Source organism: Cervus canadensis, chromosome 7 (assembly GCF_019320065.1).
Source record: "Cervus canadensis isolate Bull #8, Minnesota chromosome 7, ASM1932006v1, whole genome shotgun sequence".
In the NCBI taxonomy this organism is placed as follows: Eukaryota; Metazoa; Chordata; class Mammalia; order Artiodactyla; family Cervidae; genus Cervus; species Cervus canadensis.
The window spans coordinates 91,708,097-91,729,595 of NC_057392.1; the positions used below are offsets into that span (position 1 = coordinate 91,708,097).

At 44.9% G+C, this 21,499-nt stretch overlaps 1 protein-coding gene across 1 annotated transcript in view; it reads right to left on the minus strand.

Moving 5' to 3' along the window:
* Positions 1 to 8,048: 8,048 nt before the first annotated feature.
* Positions 8,049 to 21,499, minus strand: part of GYG1 (glycogenin 1) — a 36,839-nt gene continuing 23,388 nt past the window's right edge. The window contains exons 6-7 of the mRNA XM_043474060.1: positions 11,398 to 11,617; positions 8,049 to 8,905 (exon numbers count right to left, since the gene is read on the minus strand). Of these exons, the coding sequence (XP_043329995.1) occupies positions 8,732 to 8,905; positions 11,398 to 11,617 (394 nt within the window). The 3' untranslated portion in view covers positions 8,049 to 8,731. The remainder of the gene's footprint in view (positions 8,906 to 11,397; positions 11,618 to 21,499) is intronic.

Consider the following 21,499-nt stretch of genomic DNA (forward strand, 5'->3'; position numbering starts at 1 on the left):
ATTTTTATTTTCCCGTCAGGCAGAAAAAAAGGAGCTGTGATAACAGCTATGTTTGGTGGTATACTAGATACCACTGTGGATTATAGACTTTGCCCTTATTACAGCTCCAGGATTGGGAATATCAAGAAAGTAATCATCTTATGTTTAAAACCAGTAAGTACCAATAAAATTATACTCAGGTACTGCATATTTTCTTTTGGGGGATATCAAAGGCATTCACTGGTGGTGGAGTTTTTTTTAATTAATTTTAATTGGAGGCTAGTTACAATATTGTAGTGGTTTTTGCCACACACTGACATGAATCCACCATGGGTGTACATGTGTCCCCATCCTGAACCCCCCTCCCACCTCCTTCCCCATCCCATTCCTCAGGGTCATCCCAGTGCACCAGCCCTGAGCATCCTGTCTCATGCATCGAACCTGGACTGGCGATCTATTTCACATATGGTAATACACAGGTTTCAGTGCTATTCTCTTAAATCATCCCACCCTCTCGCTTTCTCCCATAGAGTCCAAAAGTCTGTTCTTTACATCTGTGCCTCTCTTGCTGTCTCGCATGTGGGGTTATCGTTACCATCTTTCTAAATTCCATATATATGTGCTAGTATACTGTATTGGTGTTTTTCTTTGACTTACTTCACTCTGTATAATAGGCTCCAGTTTCATCCACCTCATTAGAACTGATTCAAATGCATTCTTTTTAATAGCTGAGTAATATTCCATTGTGTATATGTTTACCACAGCTTTCTTATCCATTCGTCTGCCGATGGACATCTGGGTTGCTTCCAGGTCCTGGCTGTTGTAAACAGCGCTGCAGTGAACATGGGGGTGCACGTGTCTCTTTCAGTTCTGGTTTCCTCGGTGTGTATGCCCAGCAGTGGGATTGCTGGGTTGTATGGCAGGTCTATTTCCAGTTTTTTAAGGGATCTCCACACTGTTCTCCATAGTGGCTGTAGTAGTTTGCATTCCCACTCACTGGTGTGTTTTTTATTCCTTTTATTTATAGTGCTTAACAAAGTTCTGTTCATTAGTATTTGGAAAGAAGATTCATCAAAAATATGAGGACAGTGATATGTTTGGCTTATTAATAAGAATTGAAATGCTTAACCTTAAGTTTTTAACTATATTAAGCTTGAAAATATTTGCGAAAGGTGAAATACAACAGCTTTCCTTCATGTAATTCACCAATAAGTATGTATAGCCTTCCTTACAAGTTCTACATTCGGAATTCAGTACCTCATTTTTATGGTACTTCTCAATAAAAAGATCCCAAGATACTGAGAGCTGTGAATAATGTTGGGAGGCTTCCCTGCAGTGATGTCTACTTCAAAGGGAGAAACTCCGTTGATTAGAAACCCTGTTAGCAGACATAATGTTTTCTTCCATGTTAATATATTTATACTTATAAGGTAATAAGGGAGAACAGTCTTTGCTGAAGCCATAATAATATGCTGCTTTTGAAAGGGCAGATGATTTCTTATTTCCAATCAGATCTTCCAAAGGTTAAGATGGGATTTTAAAAAATCTCTTTTCCAGCTCTCTGATCAACCTTCTTGATCAAGAATTTTCTGACAGATTTAAACCTGCTTCTACCTTTAATTATAAAAATTAATTTTTACATGAAAATACAAGTTTAATAATGTATATGATTCAAATGTACATGGAACAGGACACCTCCATTAATCTGAACCAAGATATAATAACCAGGATACACTGGGACTTCACTTAGAAGAAGAGCAAATGTCAAAATGATTTCTTAAATTGGTAGATAAATTCTAGGGCATGTCTTTGCACAGTTGAAACCCAGTCTAATATTCCCAGAGGGTATTTAATGTGATAGATGTGAAATTAAGTCATCAGAGAGATTATATATTGTTAAAACATGTGGGCCATTTGCTAAAGCAGAGATAGGACTAATGTTTTGAAATGTTAGTAAGTTTGCCATCTTTTCAGCATTCTGTCAATAGTGTCTTAGAAAGACACTATTAAAGACACAGATAAAATTAACTAGGATACAGTTTCCTGAACGTTTACACTAATTTACCCCTTATGTTAGGGTAGGGAAGGGCTATTCCCTAATAGTACATCATAGGATTTAAAAACCACTGCAATGAGAAGCCTGCACATCACACCTAGAGAAAGCCCCCACTCTGCAACTAGAGAATGCCCATGTGCAGCAACAAAGACCCGCACAACCAAAAATAAATTACTTAAGCCTTTTAAGTTCAGAGCTTTTCTCTTATGCAGTGTAAAAATTAGGGAACCAAAGGGATATAAATAAACATAAAAAGTTTATACCAGATGATACGTTTAATTTTCACTCCCTAGTTAGATGCTTTGATATCCTCAAGTGTATTAACAAAAAAAGGATTTGAGTCTTGTGATACAGGTGGAGAGCTCCAAATTATTTGTATTGCATGTTATGTGGTCACAACAATAAGGCAGTATTAGTTATCTGAAGACTAGGTTTCTGCTCATCCCAACTAGAAGCACAGAAACCAAAAAAGGTTCTAACCACCTAAAATAACAAGAGTTCAATAAATCCATATACTTAGTAGAAAAGGACCTAGTGTTCAAAGGCCCTGTTATTGGACATTTAACTCTTTCCCTATTTTTCTTCTAGGAAAACAGTAGTGAGAAGTGGCAGCTGGTAGACTGGACATTATAGAAGGAAACGTAAATCACAAGAGCTGAGTGGCTTACTGTTAGGTGTAAAGAGCCCTTATCTGTAAAAGGATCTTGACCCTGAGTACACCACAGTATCATATAGTCATGTCATAGAAGTTTTCCCTCTTCTGGGCTAATAAAGCAACTGTGAAAACAGGATAATTCTGTATAGGCTTTTAAGATACAGTCTATACATTGTGAAGCTGAACTGTGTCCAAGACAAAATTCATGACTTAACTCCATCCTTGAATTTTCTTACCCGTTCATTTTTATATTACAATTTCAGGCAGCCTACTTAGGAATGTCTTTTTGTAAAAAGTATTTTCCAAGTCCTATTTCAAGGCCATTGTCCGTACCTTCATAGCAAGCAAAATGAAAGCTTTTCCATTATTTGTTTCTGGCATTTATATTTCTGGGTCTATAGAGAGAATACTGTTGATCTCTTGGCCCATTTCCCAGATCTCATGGTCTGTATTGATAATTCATTTGTTTAATGCAGAGCATAGCTTTAGATTTAGAATAAACACAGATCTGAATCAAAGTCTTTAACCTTTCTTATTCTCTGATTACCAGAGAAATGAGAAATCTATATATACATTATAGGGCTGATATGAGAATTGAGCTATAAGAACCTAGTAAACATTGTCTTTCCTCATTGCTTTCTTACAGATTGTTTTCACTTAAAGAAGATTAAATTTCAGCGTCAGAAACTCAGAGAAATAAATGATCAAAGGCTGAGCCAGCAGGGAAGCCCATCACATAACATACCCAAGTGTAAAAACAGTTAATAATCCATTTGTAATAGAAAAAAGCAGACTGTGGCAGACTTTTATTTAAGGGGAAACCAAGTCTTCCTTAGCTTAATTCCCTACATTTCGGTGACATTAAAGAGGTAAACATTTTACAATTAATTTATAGATGTTATGATAATATTGCCTATTTCACTCAAGGGGCTGAGTTTGTCTTCTGGAAAGCCTTTACTAAATAGAAGTTGAATCCCCTGCTATGTAACAACACTGCACCATGCATCTTCTGAAATCTCTGATTCCCTGTTGTATTTAGTGTACCTTCTTAATGTATCAGATGGTTCTCAAATGTCCCTTGGGTCATAGTCACTGCTTGATAGTACTTGGAATAGAGATACTATGGCCTCAAACTCAACCAAGGTCTACTGAATCATAATCTACAGTGATAAGCCTAAGAGACTGTACTTAACAACTCCAGTGTTTTTCAGGAGCAGCCAGGTTGGAGACTCTTAAGCCAAGTTGCTTAAACCTCTAGTTTTTATTTACTCCTTCCTGGTCTCTTCATATCCAATCTATCAGTAGCTTTATGCCTTCAGCCTGGTGGAAGATGTGTTGGAATACCACTGTATCTCTCCAGGACCACCACAGTAAACTAACTTGCCTTCTAATCAACTCTTGTTCTCATTTAAGCTGTTTTCCACCAGCTTCAGAAGCAGTGTTCTTAAAATGTAAATCACAAAGGTAAGACAATTAGACCTTCAAGATGACTGGCATTGGACTGAAACAAACTATATTAAAATTAATTAACTCATAATGATACTAGAACAAACCCCCTCAAAACCACCTTTGAAGAATGCTGTGAAACCAGTTGCATATTTTATATACTGACTAGTGAGCAAAGGGAAGGAATCAAGCATTTATCCTGCCTCTTTAGTAGGAAAAACCCAGGAAAACCAGATAGTTGATGAAGGGAAGTATATAGAAATATTTCAGCTAGTAAGTGAGAGTATTACCATTTTGTAACCCCAGTGAGATAATGTATCTAGGCAATGATCATCAATAGCAGTTAATATCATAATGAGATTAAATCACACCTTAATCTGACTGGTCCTCTCAATCAGCTTATAAGAAATACAGAATGCAAGGAAACAAACTGCCATCAGTGAAGTGTAGAATGTGGGAGAGACTAAAGGACAAATAATCTAGTTTCTTCAGTAAATAAATTGCAAGGAGGCAACAACAAAACCAGAAGGGAGTGTAAGGAAACACAGTTGAATCAGAGATATCAACCAGTTGCACTGTAAGGGCCTTACTTGTGATAGTCAAGGAGGAGATAGGGGCCTGGAGTTCTTAAGGAGGAGAAAAGGACAAACTTTTTCTTCTACATTGCTTTGTCTTAGTCAATATAAACAATGTAAGGACATGTTTCCTTAACAAGAACCTTCTGACTAATCTTGTTATCTTCGGTATATTGTGGGAGTGGGTCTGGTGAGACCTATCTATTGTTAGTTCTAATCTTGTTAGTTTACGATGTATGCTGTGGGAAGGGGTCTGGTAAAAGTCTATCAGGCCTTGATAAGACTAGTGGGAGCTCCCCCTCCCCCTTCTGGTGTCTGTGCCAGAAGCTTCCTCTGTCCCTTTTTATACTTTAATAAAGCTCTGCTACACAAAAGCTCTTGAGTGATCAAATCTGGTCCCCTGGTCCAGAAGCTAAATCTTTGGAGCTCACAAATCTGACATCCTTACCTTAAGCTATCACTTGGATCCTGATCACATCAAGTGGAAGTAAAACACAAAATAATGGAGGACATTTGGAATTAAGTTTCTTGGTGTGAGCCTTTTATAAAGTCCCTATGTTTTAAAGATAGCAGGTATATTTCATATGAATTTTTTTATCTAGGATTTGCTTCCAAATAGTTTGGTAGGGGAAGAGTTCATGGGGATGTAGGGACATAGATGAAACAACTGCTGAAAGTAGGTGATGGGAGTTCTTTATACTGTTCTGCTTACCTTGGTACGTAAGTTCCCATTAATAAAACATTACATATAAATTACATTAATAAAACTTCAGTCATTATTGAATTTAAAATCCAAAGCCCAAAAGTTCATCTATGAAGCCAATACATTCCTCTCCATCCTCTTGAAAGCCTTTATTTCCACCCAGTTCTCCCATTCCCATAATTTCTTCTGAATGGAATAGTCTTCCTTCTCCTCCCTTTTGGCTTCTGCAGAGCCTCTCTTTCTGGCTTAATCACCATCTTGTAGGAGGTTTTTCCTGAAGACCCTAAGGCTGGACTTGCCCAGGGGCAAGTGTATTGGTCAGTGTATTTTATTGAACATAATTTGCAATTATATATGTTAGTTTCTTTCAGTCTATTTGCTACTAGAATATAAGGAAATATGTCTGTCTTATACATTCCTGTGTATCTACTGTCCATCACATGCGTGATATGGTCAGTACTTAGTAAGTGCTTATTGAATGAGTTTTTCAGAGTTGTGTTGTATAAATGTATATGTCAACCCAAATTGTGTTTGATGTGAAAATAAGGTGACTGAATACATGCTTTGGTAGGTGTAATTTCTGGAATAAGCTCAAGTATTTCCTTGAAATCAGACATTTTTATAACCATTGAGACTGTGAAAGCAAGGTAGGGTTGAGACCAACTTTAAAATTAGGCACAGATTCCTTAAAAAAATAAAACTACCATGTGACCCAGCAATCCCACTACCAGGCATTACCCTGAGGAAACCATAACCGAAAAAGACACATGTGCTCCAATGTCCACTGCAGCACCACTCACAATAGCTAGGACACGGAAGCAACCTGGATGCCCATCAGCAGATTAACCAATAAAGAAGCAGTGGTACCTGGAATACTGAAGTGAAGTCGCTCGGTCGTGCCCGACTCTGCAACCCCGTGGACTGTAGCCCACCAGGCTCCTCCGTCCATGGGATTCTCCAGGCAGGAATACTGGAGCGGGTTACCATTTCCTTCTCCAGGGGATCTTCCCGACCCAGGGATCGAACCCCGGTCTCCCGCATTGCAGGCAGACACTTTAATCTCCGAGCCACTAGGGAAGCCCACATGGCATATTAGCCACAAAAAGGAACACATCTGACTCAATTCTCATGAGGTGGATGAACCTAGAGTCTATTATAGAGTGAAGTCAGTCAGAAAAACAAATGTCGTCTATTAACATGTACATGTGGAATCTAAAAAGACGGTTCTGATGAATCTACTGAGAGGACAGCAGCGGAGACGCAGACAGAGAAGAGACTTACGGACGTGGGACGGCAGGGCCAGGAGAGCGGAGGGTGGGATGAATGGAGAGAGTAGCGTGGAAACGTCCACACTAGCGTGTGTAAAACAGAGCCAGTGGGAATCTGCTGCATGGCTCAGGGGAACTAAAGGGCTCGGTAACATCCCAGAGGGGTGGGATGGGCTGGGCTGTGGGAGGGACATTCAAGAGGGAAGGGACGTGTGTGTACCTGTGGCTGACTCCTGTCGATGTATGGCAGAAACCAACACAAGATTGTAAAGCGATTATCCTTCAATTAAAATTTTTTAATATTAGATACCAATAGATTGTCCAGAAATACTTGTTTGTATGACTTGTAAATTGCACTGTAATGAATTTAATTTCAGTTTTGCCAGAATTTTCTATGCAATGGATATCCCTCATTGCAGAGATTCTTGGACTAGAAGGATCTCGAGGAGTCTTTGTATGGCTGCTCCTGACATGTGGAGGCACTTAAATCTTTGGTAGTGCTTCATGTATTTGAAGATCACAGCAACTCACTTTCCACCAGTCCAAATAACTAGCTTATTTTACCTTCAGAAATCAGTGGTTATTTAACAGTTTATACTTTGAGGTAAATCCTCAGGCTCTTCTTAAGCTCTTCTGGTAGCCAACCTCCAAGGTGGTCCCCCCAATCCATTCTTGCCTCCAAGTTTCCATATTCCAACATTCATTCACACCCTTACTGTGGAAATAAAGGAATCTTTATTCCTGATCTTGAAGGTTAAAAGCCACTGCAGCTTCTGGCCAATTAAACCTCTAAAGTTTCTTCTTGTTATGGTCTCCTCTCTTGTCTTCTTCAACAGAATAATTTGTGATTACTCACTTCAGATTTAAAAGGTCATTTAAATCATGCCCTCCACTATCTTGGCATCTGTGCAACAGAGTTACCTGCACATTTAAGAAGTATGTTTTATATTGATATTTCTATCATTTTAAGCCATAGATAAAAACGCTAGAAGACACTGGGTCTGATACTAATAGTCCTGAAATGTTATTGAGTATGTTTAGAGACTGACAATGAACCTAGGTTCATTAAGGTTACAATATTCTAAAATTTGAGTACCCACTTAATATAGAGGTGAAATGTGAGTGACAGATGAGATAAACTTGATCTTCCTTTCCTCCATCTATCATATCAGATACATCACCATCACTGGAGAACCACTAGATGTAGATTTCCCTAGGTATCTAGAAAACAACTTCTAAAGCATATATTTCAGTGTCAAGTTTTACAGTGGTTTTTAAAATACAAATTCTACAAATTATGAAAAATTCTGTGAAAAATTTTACCCCATGAGGAGTGGGCATCCTTAATTTAATGAAACAACCAAGATATGGCAATAAGTCTTTATTTTTCATACAGGGTGCCACTGCAGGGAGCCATCACACTGCTGTTTTCAGATATACAGAACGGAACAGAGCATTCCAGCATGCCGCCTCACTGTACACAGAAAACGTGAGCATCTTCAGACACTAAGGCTAGGAAATGGGTGAACACCGTTTGTTGATATGCTTATGAATCACTCAGCAGTGCTATTACAGGCTGTCTTTATCTGAAAGCAGAATTACAATCACTCTGGCAGCCTCTGGGCGACTCTAAATGCAGGTCTAGTGAGGGGTACAGCAAGCAAGCAAGAGACGTGTACCGTGCGTGTCCCATTCTGAAAGGAGACTGATTTGCAGCCTGGCTGGCACATTGTAAGAGTTGATACAGCTATCGTAACAACTTAAGATTGAGTTTCCCTTACCATGTACATTGGCAATCAGCTTAATTGAGAATTTCGGAAACACAAGCGCAGGGTTAAAAAGCAGGACTCTTGTCCGTGTGACAGAATCGCTACTTAACCAACTTCTGCCCAGTTCTCACCAGCTGTCTTGCAAAAAACCCCACATCTGATGAATTTTAGTGAAAGCCTCTAGCAACTGTAACAGACCTTTCTTAACCCAGCTCTAGGGACTCAGTGTCAGAGACAAGTGCCCGTGAAGTGGGTGTGTCCACCGGAAACCGCAGTGTTTCTACTGGAGGTAAGTGTCAAGCTTCCTCCTGATGTTGTCAAAGGAATCTGCTCCCAGGTAGTCGGCCTGGCCCTGCTCCCACCGCTCCTTCCGTTCTTCCGAGGATACAAAAGGCTGTGCCGGGGCTGGGGTCTCCCCAAGGGACAGCTGTGATACGGCTCCTGAGACATTTTCCTAGAAAGGAGAGAACAAGCAGAGACTCCTTTAGAGCTTCACGTCGGACCGTTTTAAAGAATGCAATAAACTGAGGAAGGTGAGTAAAACCAGGATGAATCATCATGCAAAGTAGCAAAAACCAAAAAGTATTACATGAAGAAAAACAAAGAAAGACACAGAAATACAAGGATCATATGATTTTTTTTTTTTCCTAACAGAATGAAGACTTCTCAACTTGGTGAAAACATTGGGGGAACAAATTAACTGGGTTAGGGTTAACGTTTAAGTTCTGCATACCTTTCTACAGAAGCCACAAGAGAAAGCCAGTGTATAGACCAAGTCTGAAAGCTGCAACAGTTCATTAGAAAGCGTAAGATGGATGGACAAGGGAACACAAGTCTCATGATAAGTTCCTGATCTGTGTGGGCTCAGAAAGGTTGAGAACTTAAACAAAATGGTACACCTGAGACGCTAAGGACCTAAGCAGAGAGCCGCACCACATACAGAGCTGTCAGGTTATAAAAGCGAGCTAGATGCTTTGAGACCACACACCAAGCCTATCTTCCTGTTCCAGTGTATTACCAAGTAGCATCTATTTCTGTAGCTTCCGTTAATCTGCTTAGTTTTGAATGAGTCTTCATTTCCCATCTTTACTTCCCTTGGTGCATAACCCTCAGTCCCTGGCTTGTGTGGAAGGAACAAGGTCAATGTGCAGGAAATGGAGCAAGCCTGCTCTGCATTAAATTCAGTTCTCATTACATACAGGTGGGGAATTAACTTCAGGCTTCCCAGGTGGCGCTAGGGGTAAGGAATCTGCCTGCCAATGAAGCAGGCACAAGAGACGCGGGTTCGATCCGTGGGTCAGGAAGATCCCCTGAGGTAGGAAATGGCACCCCACTCCAGTATTCCTGCCTGGAAAATTCCAAACAGGCAGAGGAGCCTGGTGGGCTACAGTCCACGGGGATGCAAAGAGTTGGACACGACTGAGCGCACACAACACAGGCAATTAACTTCAAGAGTATCTTAAAAGAACATTTACGGTTATCCTTCATAAAGCTCCCAGGTGCGACAGGACTAGAACCAGTAGTAGGGAAAAAGGAAGGCAAGTGAATACATGCAGGTATTGCTTTTAACAGAGAAAAGGGTAGAACAGAACGTGTGATTACCTATTTCTGCTGCTATACATGTGTGTAAGTATGAGTGTCTGTGTATATGTATTTAAATGAATATTCTAGACTTCCAAGGTATCTGGGTAGATTCCACGGATTCTACCATAGCTGCAGCGACATCTGTCCTTCCCCTGGGTTAGTCCTGCCTCTGCCTTCCACTGGCCACAGGAATGAGCCAGGGAGCTTCCCGCAGACCCCCTTCTCTCAGCGCGCTTCACGAGGACAACAGTCTCTCAGGCCGGGATCTAAGTCCCAGTCCTCCTACTGCCTCATCTCTTACATAACTAAGAGAAGCTGTGTGACTTCTTTACGTCTCAGTTAATTTTAATATATGTAAGAAGGGGATGTTAACAAAAATCTTACTTACTTGCCAGAGTGGTTATAAGGGTTAAATAAGAACAGATATCTTTTTGTAAGCACTTCCTATGCACAAGGCAATATTCCAAGTACTGTCTAAATATTATTTCATGGTCCATATAAAGCAAATAGTGTAAGAATCTAAGTGTTGTTTCTCACTTTCTCCTTTTTATATTTCAGCACCAGTGCTCATAAGTGAAATGACTAAAATCTAACTTTATAGTCTCTTATATGATAGCAAGTTAATTAACTGATCTTTTAGACTTGATTATAATTCACCCATTTAGTTTTATTCTTTATATCTTACTATGTAACATAAAAGTTTAATTTCCCATCCTCCTCCAACTCTTCCAAAAGAACCAGCCTCAGAGGAAGACCTTTAAAGTCAGAAAAGATGCTAAGCAGGATGTAACTGTAAATGTTACCATGTAATCTTCTTCTTACAAAGAGATTTTCTAAAATCCTATATGAACAGAGGAATAAAACACAGCAACTCAAAATAATCCCAGAAAAGTATTTATTGTATGTTCCCGTTATTGTAATTTTCACTTGAAAAATACTGTTCTACACAAATGGCCAAACTAAAATAGGTATATTTAAAATTTCTGCGGCTTCTGAAACATGAACTGGGGCATTCTTTGCTTTTGTAAACTACTACTTTAGGAATAATCTTACAGTCTTAGGACAATGGACTAAGAATTTTATCGTTATAACATATGGATATATATACAGATACATCTGTCAGTCTAAACCTCTAAAAACTTTTCTTGTGCTCCCAAGGCTAATGAAATCTGCCACAAACCTACTTCTGCTTTAATCTTTGCTGGTAGTATTTCTCCCCTCTAAGATGAATGCTCTTTTCTTTCCACAAAGTCTTACTTATCTCTCCATTCAAAATACCACTAAAAAAGTCTGTCTTTAGTAGTATGCCAACTTTTTAAAAACAATACACCAAATTACCTGCAAGAAAAAAAGAGAACCTACCACATGTACATGCGAGCGGGTGTCTTTGACAAGGCCGAAGTGCTGAAGCACAGGTAACACGCTGGTGGTGAAGATGTTCCACCACAGGCTGAGAAACTCTGGGTGAGTCATGTTGGGATCATGGGACTCACTCTGGATACTTTTTGTTTGAGGATCGTAAGTATAATTCCATGGTTTGGTTCGTCCTAGGAAATGCACAACTTTGGCTTTTGCACCAAACCTGCCAAGTGGACACAAGTTGAAACAGTTAGTGAATTCTGAGCACTGACCGTGCGCCTTCCAGCCTTCAGTCATGGTTAGAAAAGTTGACCTCGCTGAAAAAACTTTAGACCTACTTCTGAAATCATTCAAGGGTCCGTTGTGCCTGAGTGCTGAGTTGCTTGTCTTGTCCAACTCTTTGCAACCCTACAGACTGGAGCCGGCCAGGCTCCTCTGTCCATGGGATTCTCCAGGCAGGAATACTGGAGTGGGCTGCCAAGCCCTCCTCCAGGGGATCCTCCCGACCCAGCGACTGAACCCAGGTCTCCTTCAGCTCTCACACTGCAGGCGGATTCTCTACCACTGAGCCACCAGGGAAGTCCTCAACTGTATGTTAAAGATACACAAAAACCCCAAAGTAACAGTGGATCCGTGCAACAACCAAATACCGGTCCACCAAGGACAGAGCCGGTGGCTCAGTGGTAAAGAATCTGCCTGCAATGCAGGAGACGTGGGTTCGATACCTGGGCTGGGAAAATTCCCTGGAGGAGGGCGTGGCAACCCTCTTCAGTATTCTTGCTAGGAGAATCCCATGAACAGAGGAGCCTGGTGGGCTACAGTCCCTGGGACTGCACAGAGTCAAACACAACTGAAGTGACTGAGTGCACACACAGGATAGAAAAGGTACAGCCACTGGGAAAACCATGGGATATGACCTAGGAAAGCTGAAGGTGCTCAGGCTTCAAACCCAGAAGGAAGCTCACTTCCTAGGCATGAAGCCGAGAGAAGCTCCTACACGCGTGCAGCAGGAGACATAATCAAAAGGTTCACAGCCGCAGCACTGTCTGAAATAGTCATTAACTGGACACAACCACAACAGCCGCACACCAGGTGAGTTTACTGTTCCGCAAACATTCACTTTTTTGCCCAATCTCTTTCTTGCCTCCCTGATATTGATGCATTTGCACGATTTGCTTTCACTGATGAAATGTGGGCAGAAGGGACAGTGCCTCCTAAAAGCATTGCTTGTTTTTGTTCAGCCTCCCTGAGAAGCTACACCGTCTGCCAGCAGAAGAATGGTCCAGAAGAATGAGACGCTCGCAACAGATGCGGATCAAACCTGTGGCCTGGCTCCTGACTCAGCTGAGATGGTCAGAGCTGTCCCAATCTAGTCACTAACATATGGGCAAGAAATACACTGCTGACTGTTGAATGTCACCGGAATTTGATGGTTACTTATCCATTCTGTTTTTTTAAGGACAACTTCTGGTATACTGATATCACAGAATACAATTCAGCAACCAAGATAAATGAGCTGCAGCTACACACATCCTGCAGGCAATAGATGTCTGATTTCTAAAGGCGTGAACAAACGATGCAAATTCAAATAGAAACATGAATACGTGTATTCATACGTATGTAAATATGAACACATACATATGAATCTACTTACCTAAGGACAAACAAAAAAAGTACTGTTTGAAGAGCAGAAAACCGTAATCAGTACAGAGTTCATGACACTGGTTATCTTGAAGAGAGAGGGGAGGCTGTGACAGGAAAGAGAGAAAAGGGGCTTCTAGGGTGCTGGTTACAGTCCACTTCTGGACCTGGGTGGTGGGTGTTTCTTAAAACTGAACATTTCTCTACATCCTCTTGGGTATATACTATACTTCACAACACACACACACTATGTATCATAGTGTAAGAAAAGTAAGAGTTAAGAATGGTCCTATTCTGTCTGTCCTCTGTATATAATCTATATACATGTAAAATGAAGTAATGATAAAGGTGAATACAAGCGCCAAAAGGAAGACGGGAACCGCAAGTGCCCTAGGAGTTCAGAGGCAAAGAGGTCACTGAGAGCTGAGGTCGGGGGGCAGGCGGTGATGGGACAGAGGACGTGACCTAAAAACTGGTGCCGCAGGCAGACAGGTTTTGGGTAGAACACGAGGTCGTCTGGGCCGGGGCCACAGAGCACGTGAGTGCAGACTGAGCGTCCTCCAGTCAGACACGAGCAGGAAGCTCTGAGGCTTCCCCGGTGGCTCAGCTGGGGGAGAATCCGCCTGCCATGCAGGAGACCTGGGTCTGATTCCTGGGCTGGGAAGATCCCCTGAGAAGGGAACGGCTACCTACCCCAGGATTCTGGCTTGGAGAATTCCATGGACTGCATAGTCCATGGGGTCACAAAGAGTCAGACACGACTGGGTGACTTTCACTTTCAGGAAACTCTGACAGGGAAACGTAACATGGGACAGACCCTTGGGTGCTGGGTTCAAGTGTCAGATTTTAGTGGAGTTCTCCTATAGGCAACTGAAGCACTTGAGCATGATGTGCAGATCAAAACAATGCACGCTATTCATGTAGCCTTATCTCCTAAAGGTTTTTTCGTTTTGTTTTTAATGTCAGAGACCTGTTATATAGCTATCATTATCTGACATTTTGCTGACGAAGGTCCATCTAGTCAAAGCTATGGTTCTCCCAGTAGTCATGTAATGATGTGAGAGCTGGACCATAAAGAAGGCTGAGCACCAAAGAATTGATGCTTCTGACCTGTGGTGTTGGAGAAGACTCTTGAGAGTCCCTTGGACTGCAAGCAGATCCAACCAGTCCATCCTAAAGGAAAAGAGTCCTGAATATTCATTAGAAGGACTGATGCTGAAGCTCCAATACTTTGACCACCTGATGCAAAGAGCTGACTCATTAGAAAAGACCCTGATGCTGGGAAAGATTGAGGTCAGGAGAAGAAGGGGACGACAGAGGATGAGATGGTTGGATGGCATCAATGACTCAATGGACATAAATTTAAGCAAGTTCCAGATGGTGAAGGACAGGGAAGCCTGGGGTGCTGCAGTCCATGGGGTCACGAAGACTTGGACATGACTGAGCAACTGAACAACATCTGACATTTTACTATGTTTGGGGTCCAGATTCTTTCAGGACACATTTGGGAATAATAATAGTCCTGCGAGGTAGATTTTACTAATGTGTTAAATGGAGGGTCCTAGAGCTGAGTTGTCTAGAGTCATATGGCTATTTAGTGGCAGCGATGGGGTCCTGTCCCTCTCTTAAGCCTAAGTTCTTATCATCCTACCATGCTGCTACTCCAAAACCAAGCACAAAAAGACAGCCTACAGTCTAATTCCTCCTAAGGGTAACTGTCCCCCCTCAAGGCATTTCTTCTGATGATGGCGTGGATACCTGATATTCCCAAGCATACTCTTTATTTTTTACATGTGGTATATTTTACATGCATACACATACTTGGGCACATCACACACAAGAACTCTCAATGTTATTCTTGAAGGGATAAATCATAATGCTCAAATTTGTGCATAGACAGGCTTCCCTCGTAGCTCAGCAGGTCATGAATCTGCCTGCAATGCAGGAGACCTGGGTTCGATCCCTGGGTCAGGAAGGTCCCCTGGAGAAGGAAATGGCAACTCACTCCAGTATTCTTGCCTGGAGAATCCTATGAACAGAGGAGCCTGGCAAGGATACAGCCCAAGGGGTCGCAAGAGTCGGACATGACTTAGCGACTACACCACCACCAGGGTGATCAATTAAATATCCAACAGTTCCATTACTGTGGCACTGTTACTATGGTCAGCGTGCAGCCCCAAGAGCCTTTATCCAGACATGGAGATGAGTCATCCACATAAAAATACGAAACAATAGCACAAGCAGGCAGCACGTCAGAGCCAGCAGGGCAGTGCTGACGTTGAGTGCTATGGACATTCCAATGCAGTTACTGCAGGTGGGGATTTTCGGAAGAGGCTCAGTCAAGGCCTGAGAAAGATGAGCAGGATTAAGAGAGGTGCCTTCAACAGATGTTCTAATGATGAGGGGGCAACCCAGCCCAGAGACCTGATACTTGTGTTCTGGGGCAGCGGGGGCCAGGCAGGGACAACGGGCCCGGCCTCGGCCGAGCGGTACACCTAAGCCTCAAACCAGAATAGAGGACATGTGAGAGGCCCCTCCCACCTCCTCTGGCGTCCCCCTCTCGTCCTGACTTCCCTGCCGAAGCAATAGCACCCATCAGCTTCTCCTTTATTAACCAGCCAGCGTCTCAACCCATGACCTGCTGAGCCTAATTTAAATGTCACGGACAGTCATCACATGAGAGACAGCAACACGAAGAAAAATAATATTAAAACGTGAATACACCATGAACTTTATTCCTTTCCAGCCCACTCTCCTCACAGCTCACACATGCTTAAGCAATAGTAATTGGAATAGCTAGCCTCTATCAGGGCTTCCTAGGTGGCTCAGTGGTAATGACTCCAACTGCCAATTCAGGAGATGCAGGTTCAATCCCTGGGTCAGGAAGATCCCCTGGAGGAGGAAACGGCAATTCCCTTGAGTATTACCTGGAACATTCCATGGGCAGAGGAGCCCGGCAGGCTACAGTCCATGGGGTCATAAAGAGTCGGACAGAGCTACGTGACTGAGCATGCATTGAGCACTCACATGTGCCAGGCACTGGTTAACATTTTCCTGGTTCAGCTCAGTTCATTTCCAAAACAACTTTGTGAGAAAACCAAGGTGGGAAGAAATTAACTAACTTGTCTAGAATCATGTGGCTGGTGAATTACAGGACTAGGATTTCAGCAAAGCAGTTTGGCTCCAGAGCCAAGGTGGTCCACCACAGCCAGGCTGTAAGACATTCTCAGAATTATTAAGGACATAATCTCAGAGTATCACTTGTCACTCCACAGATTAACTCCTTGCCTACAGACAGTCTTCCCTGGTGGCGCAGATGGTAAAGAGCCTGCTGGCAATGCGGGAGGCCCATGGCTGATCCCAGGGTCAGGAAGGTCCCCTGGAGAAGGGGATGGCTACCCACTCCAGGATTCTTGCCTGGAGAATCCCATGGACAGAGGAGCCTGGCTACAGTCCCTGGGATCGCAGAGAGTCAGACATGACTGAGCAACTAATACGACAGACAGTCATATCAAAGCTGGAAATGAACCCTGGAAATATCCCCAATATAGGCAGGGACACAGCAGCAGGGAGTAATTAACAGGAAAGAAAGCTAGAGAGCAAGCGACTCAGCACGGCCTGAAAACTGTTCTCAGAAGGATGCAGTCCGCACACAGTTTAGGGGGAAAGGGGAAAAGAAGAGCAAGAAATGGATGGTGCTTCTTAGGGACTCTCAAGTGGGCTGTGCTGGACAGTGTCTAGGGGCCTTCCCAGCACCTCACTCCACGAACTGGGCCATCAGAGGGCATGCAGAGGGAGGCACAATGGTCTAATCCACAGCAGAATGCCCCCGCAAGGCAGCAAACCTGCCTGCCCGCAGGACGGCCCACTGTCTGTGGGAGGCAGACGCCTGCACTGGCTCTGCCCGTTCCCCGAGGCGGCCCAGGGGCCTCTGCCACTTCCCTGGATACCTGGCTGATGCCTGCTGGGTTCCTGCCCACGCGGCCCATGGCCTTCTCCTAGCCAATAGGAATGCCACTGGGGACAGTCCATACCCTGCATCTCACTGTGGTTCAGGCCTGGGCTCTTCCCCCACGAACCCACGGTGCCTGAGTGTTTCTTTAACTAAGTCACCGTTACCTCTGTGGCCAGGGGGAGGACTTCTCTTCTCAAGGACTCCACATCCCACCCTAACGTTGTGAAAAATCCTATTCACCGGAGGGTCCTTTCACAGGCACAGCGGTGTTGGTCTTGAGAGAGTTCTTGATAAGTCTGTTACAGGTGGAAACGGAGATCTGAAAGGGCCCTAAATGTGGGGTGAACTGCACTTTCTGCTCCGAGGTGAGGAAGCCGGTGGGTGCGGGTAAGCGGGGGGGATGGTGGGGTGGGCCAAGAGGTGAGCAGAACTGTGGGAGGCTGCCCAGCGTGACGGACTCCCCCGACAGCTACTCAAATTCCAGCAACAAAACAAGTCATAAAACGCCCCCTGTGAGGTGTTTCTTGGAAAAAAGTGACTGGGTCCAGGGTAGTGAGGGGCAGACCGGGAAGAGTTCACGAGGATTCGGGAGGTGACAGCAGAGACGCGCGCGAGAGGAAGATGCTGGGCGCATGGCCCAGGGTGCGGAGGCTTCTGATGTCACAGGTTCACACTGGAGTCAGCCCTGTTTCTGCACAGTCAGGAATCAGAACTTGTTTCTGAGGTGCTGAGGTATTACTTTAACCTCAGTGCCACCGACCTGACAGATCTGTGGGAACGAATAGGGGTGGGAGAAAAACAAGTTTCAGAGCAAGGATGCTTTATGAGAAGAACAGGCCTGGTGAGTCACTGGAGGTTCTGCCCGGGGCCCTTTGAGGGTGGGGAGGGAGGCAGCTGCTGAGTGGGAATCATGGGGCTCAGAAAGGAGGAGGGAGGACGTGAAGACAGACTCAGCAGTTGTGCAAAAGGCAGTCACCCTAAGGATGTTCCTGGAGATCACCCGAGGCTGCCCTGGGCCCCGCGAAGGGGGCGGCCTCATCAGGCCTCACCCTGACCCTGCACACGAAGGTCTGTCAGTTACACAGTTTACGTAACTGTGGTCTCGCTGCACAAGCAGCGTGGTATTTAATTACGAAACACAGCATCCTGAACGGCCTGCTCTATGAGCTCTCATAATAAAACGTGCTGTGTGCAAAAGAGATGAGCGAAAGCTCTCAGTTTTTGTATCTGGCATTTCCACTTGTCTAGATACGGATTTCATGTAATTATGTTTGTCACAATCATGTTCCCTGAGGAGTGTTTCTAAAAATCACTTTCTATCATTTTAACCAACTTACTCTTCAGCCATTTACAAAAAGTCCAAAACAACCAGGTGAAATGAAATAAGAGTGAGCACAGGTCACAAGAAAAGGGAAAACTACTTCTGCTTAAAGGAACAATTTAGCTGAAATGCAAATTTGGGGGAGAGGTGTTTCTTAGAAAAGAGAAACCCAGAGTATTTTTCTGGTGGTATCTCTCTCCCTTACCAAAGGCCAAACAGGTACGACAGTCAGAATTTAGGTCGCTTTTTTAGTCAAAAGCAAAGTAGGCAGTGAACAAGAAGGGGACATGCTGATATCAGAAGATCAAGTTCAACTGACCTCGATTGAGTGCAAGGATAACCAGAAGAATCACTGACTCACAGCCCGATTTATCCACCAAATTTTACCAGCCAGGAAAAAAAAAAAAAATTGGGTACATATCACAATTGTCTCTAAATTACTGAGAGCCATTCATTCTGACCCACTACTGGGGATTTGTCTCAGCTTGCACACATCTCTTAAAATAAGTGTTCTAATTTTAACTTGATAGAATCTCAAGAGTGACGTCCAGATCACAAGACATAGTTTGAACCCAAGCCAGCAATAATACTGCTTAGGTTAGCCGTTAAAATAATCCCTGTGACCTGGTGTTACCAAAAGATCAGATAGAATTTTCACGACCAGTTGAGAAGTGCAGCTGGGAAGGTGTGGACGAGACGGCAGGACTGGTCAGAGCGGAATGGGAAGTAACCCACGACGGCGCACACAGAAGCATTTTTCAATTCTCACGACGCTCTCTGCGTGCGGTGTTCAGGCAGGTTCCAAGAAGAGATGTGCGGCGCTGCCAGCCCAATCCTTCCCGAGGAGACGCGGCCGCCGTGCCACTCATCCTCCGACCATTTCAGTGACTCACGCCCTCTGGCCTGGGGCCCCTCACTCGTATCCCCTCAGGCTCCCTCTCACACACAAACCCAAACCGATCCCCATTGTGGATCCGCCACCTCTCCTCTCTCACCAAAAATTCCCTCCTCTTACCCACTCGCAAGCTCGATCAAGAGTTATAAAGCCAAGTGCCCATGGGGTGGGCTGGTCGTGCAGAGAGAGGAGCTGGTGAGGGGAGGTCAGGGCGTGAGAGCTTTTCCCATCACCAGAAGACAGCTGCTACCCAGCAACAGACAACTGCAGCCTCCAGGGACCCACCCAATCTTTGCCTTTCAAGCTAAATTAAATAACCCTCCCAACTGTGCCCTGGAAATGCCAACCACATCAGTACTCAAACCCAGACTTTAATAAGCTCGACTTGGGACTTCCCTGGTGGTTCAGTGGCTAAGAATCTACCTGTCAATGCAGGGGACACAGGCTCCATACCTGGTCCGGGAAGACCCCACATGCCACGGGGCGACCGGACCCAAGCGGTGCAGCTACTGAGTCGGCTGCACCCTCGAGGAGCCGCTGCAACGAGAGGCCCGCACCCGGCGATGAAGAACAGCTCCCGCCCTCTGAGTCTAGAGAAAGGCCACACGCAGCAATGAAGACCCAGCGCAGCCACCAACAGACAAACATTCAAAGAAAATAACCTCGCCTCGGACCCTGTCAACTCCGCCACCAGCCTGGCTGGCTTCTCCTCACAAAGTAGCAGGGAGGGGCCACGAGGTAAGGTCACTAGGGAGACGCTCCTGGGGGTATCGTGTCCCTCTCAGCCTCTTCTGGCCGACTGCTCATTCATTCACTAGATCAAAACAATACCGCCGCCTGCCTGCCTCCATGCCACGCGGCCGTCCTGCCCTGGGCTGAAGCCACGCTCTCCACACGTGCGCTCAGACACACTCCTCACCTACTCCAGGGCATCACTCGGCAAGGCTCCCTCCAGGTTCTTCAGTCCTCTCCCCCTCCTGGATCATTTCCATCGACACGCAAACATGCTGCACCTGCTTCCATCCAAAAACACCACCACTGCCGTCTCTCGCTCCAACATCCCCATCCAGCTGGGAGCCCCTTTCCCTTCTCTCTTTAATTAAATGCGTCAGAAGGGCTCCACGTCTCCCTTCCCTGGACCTGCTGGGATAAGCTTTCCTCCTCCAGCAGCTGTGTCCCTGCCAAAGTCGCCGGGGACCCCGCGTTCTGGGTCCAGGGCCGCTTCGCATCGGCCGCCTACCTGGCTCACCACAGCTCCTGGCCCGGATGGCTCGCTGCCCCTCCCGAGGTCCTGAGTGGCTTGTGCAAAGCCTGAGCGTGCAGGGGCTCTCCTGCCTTGCGGGCGTGGTCGCTGGGTCCTCTGGCCGCACATCTTCCTGCCCCAGGGCTCGGTCTGCAGGACTCTTCCGTATCACAGCCACTCTCTTGCTGATATCATCTTGTCTCCCAGCTATAAATATCACTTACATGCTGACAGTCCTGGGGCAACGTCTCACCCGACCTCTCCCCTGAGCTCCCCACGCCTGCACCGACTCCCCTCTTCCACATTTTCACTAGGATGTTTAATATTTGCCTCAAAACTTCACACACCGCATACATCTCTGGTCGGTCCCTGCTCCTGAGAACCGGCTTTGCTCACAGTCTCCTCCATCTTGGGAAGGGGCAGCTCCTCCGTTCCAGCTGCCTAGGTCCCACACTGGTAACAGTATCTCTGACATTCTTCTTCACATCCTGCTAAAGATCTGACCTTTTTTTTAAGGACTTGGAAATTTGCATTTCATGTGAGATTCCCTAATTTTAAGCATTAACTGAGAAAATTTAAAAAAAGAAAATTACGTTAGGAAGACCAAACATATCTGTGGGACAAATACAGCCTTCAGCCCACCGGCTTGAGACCCCCGAGGAGCCTGAATCTTCCCCTCAGTCCCCACGTCCTTCCCCTCCCACGAGCTCCCTCTCCTGTGACATGGTGTTTCTCAGTCAGAGTCCTGCCCGTGAGACATTCCTCCTCGGACCCTTCTGTGCCTACTGTCAGAGCAGCCTTTGAAGGCCGCAACGCGACTGGCGTGGAAGCATCCCGCTTTGTGACGAGGACCCGGGCCGCAGAATGGGCCACAGCACTAAGATCTGAGGACAGACCATCTGACAGGCGCTTAGGGGTGAAGTCAGAAGCACCCAATGGCTGTGCTGAGACGTGGGGCACCAGGGCCCGGCAGGCACCCGACACCCAGAAAGGAGAAGGATGATGTCCGTGGGACCACAGATGCAATTCCGCGACTGAGACCATGCTGAC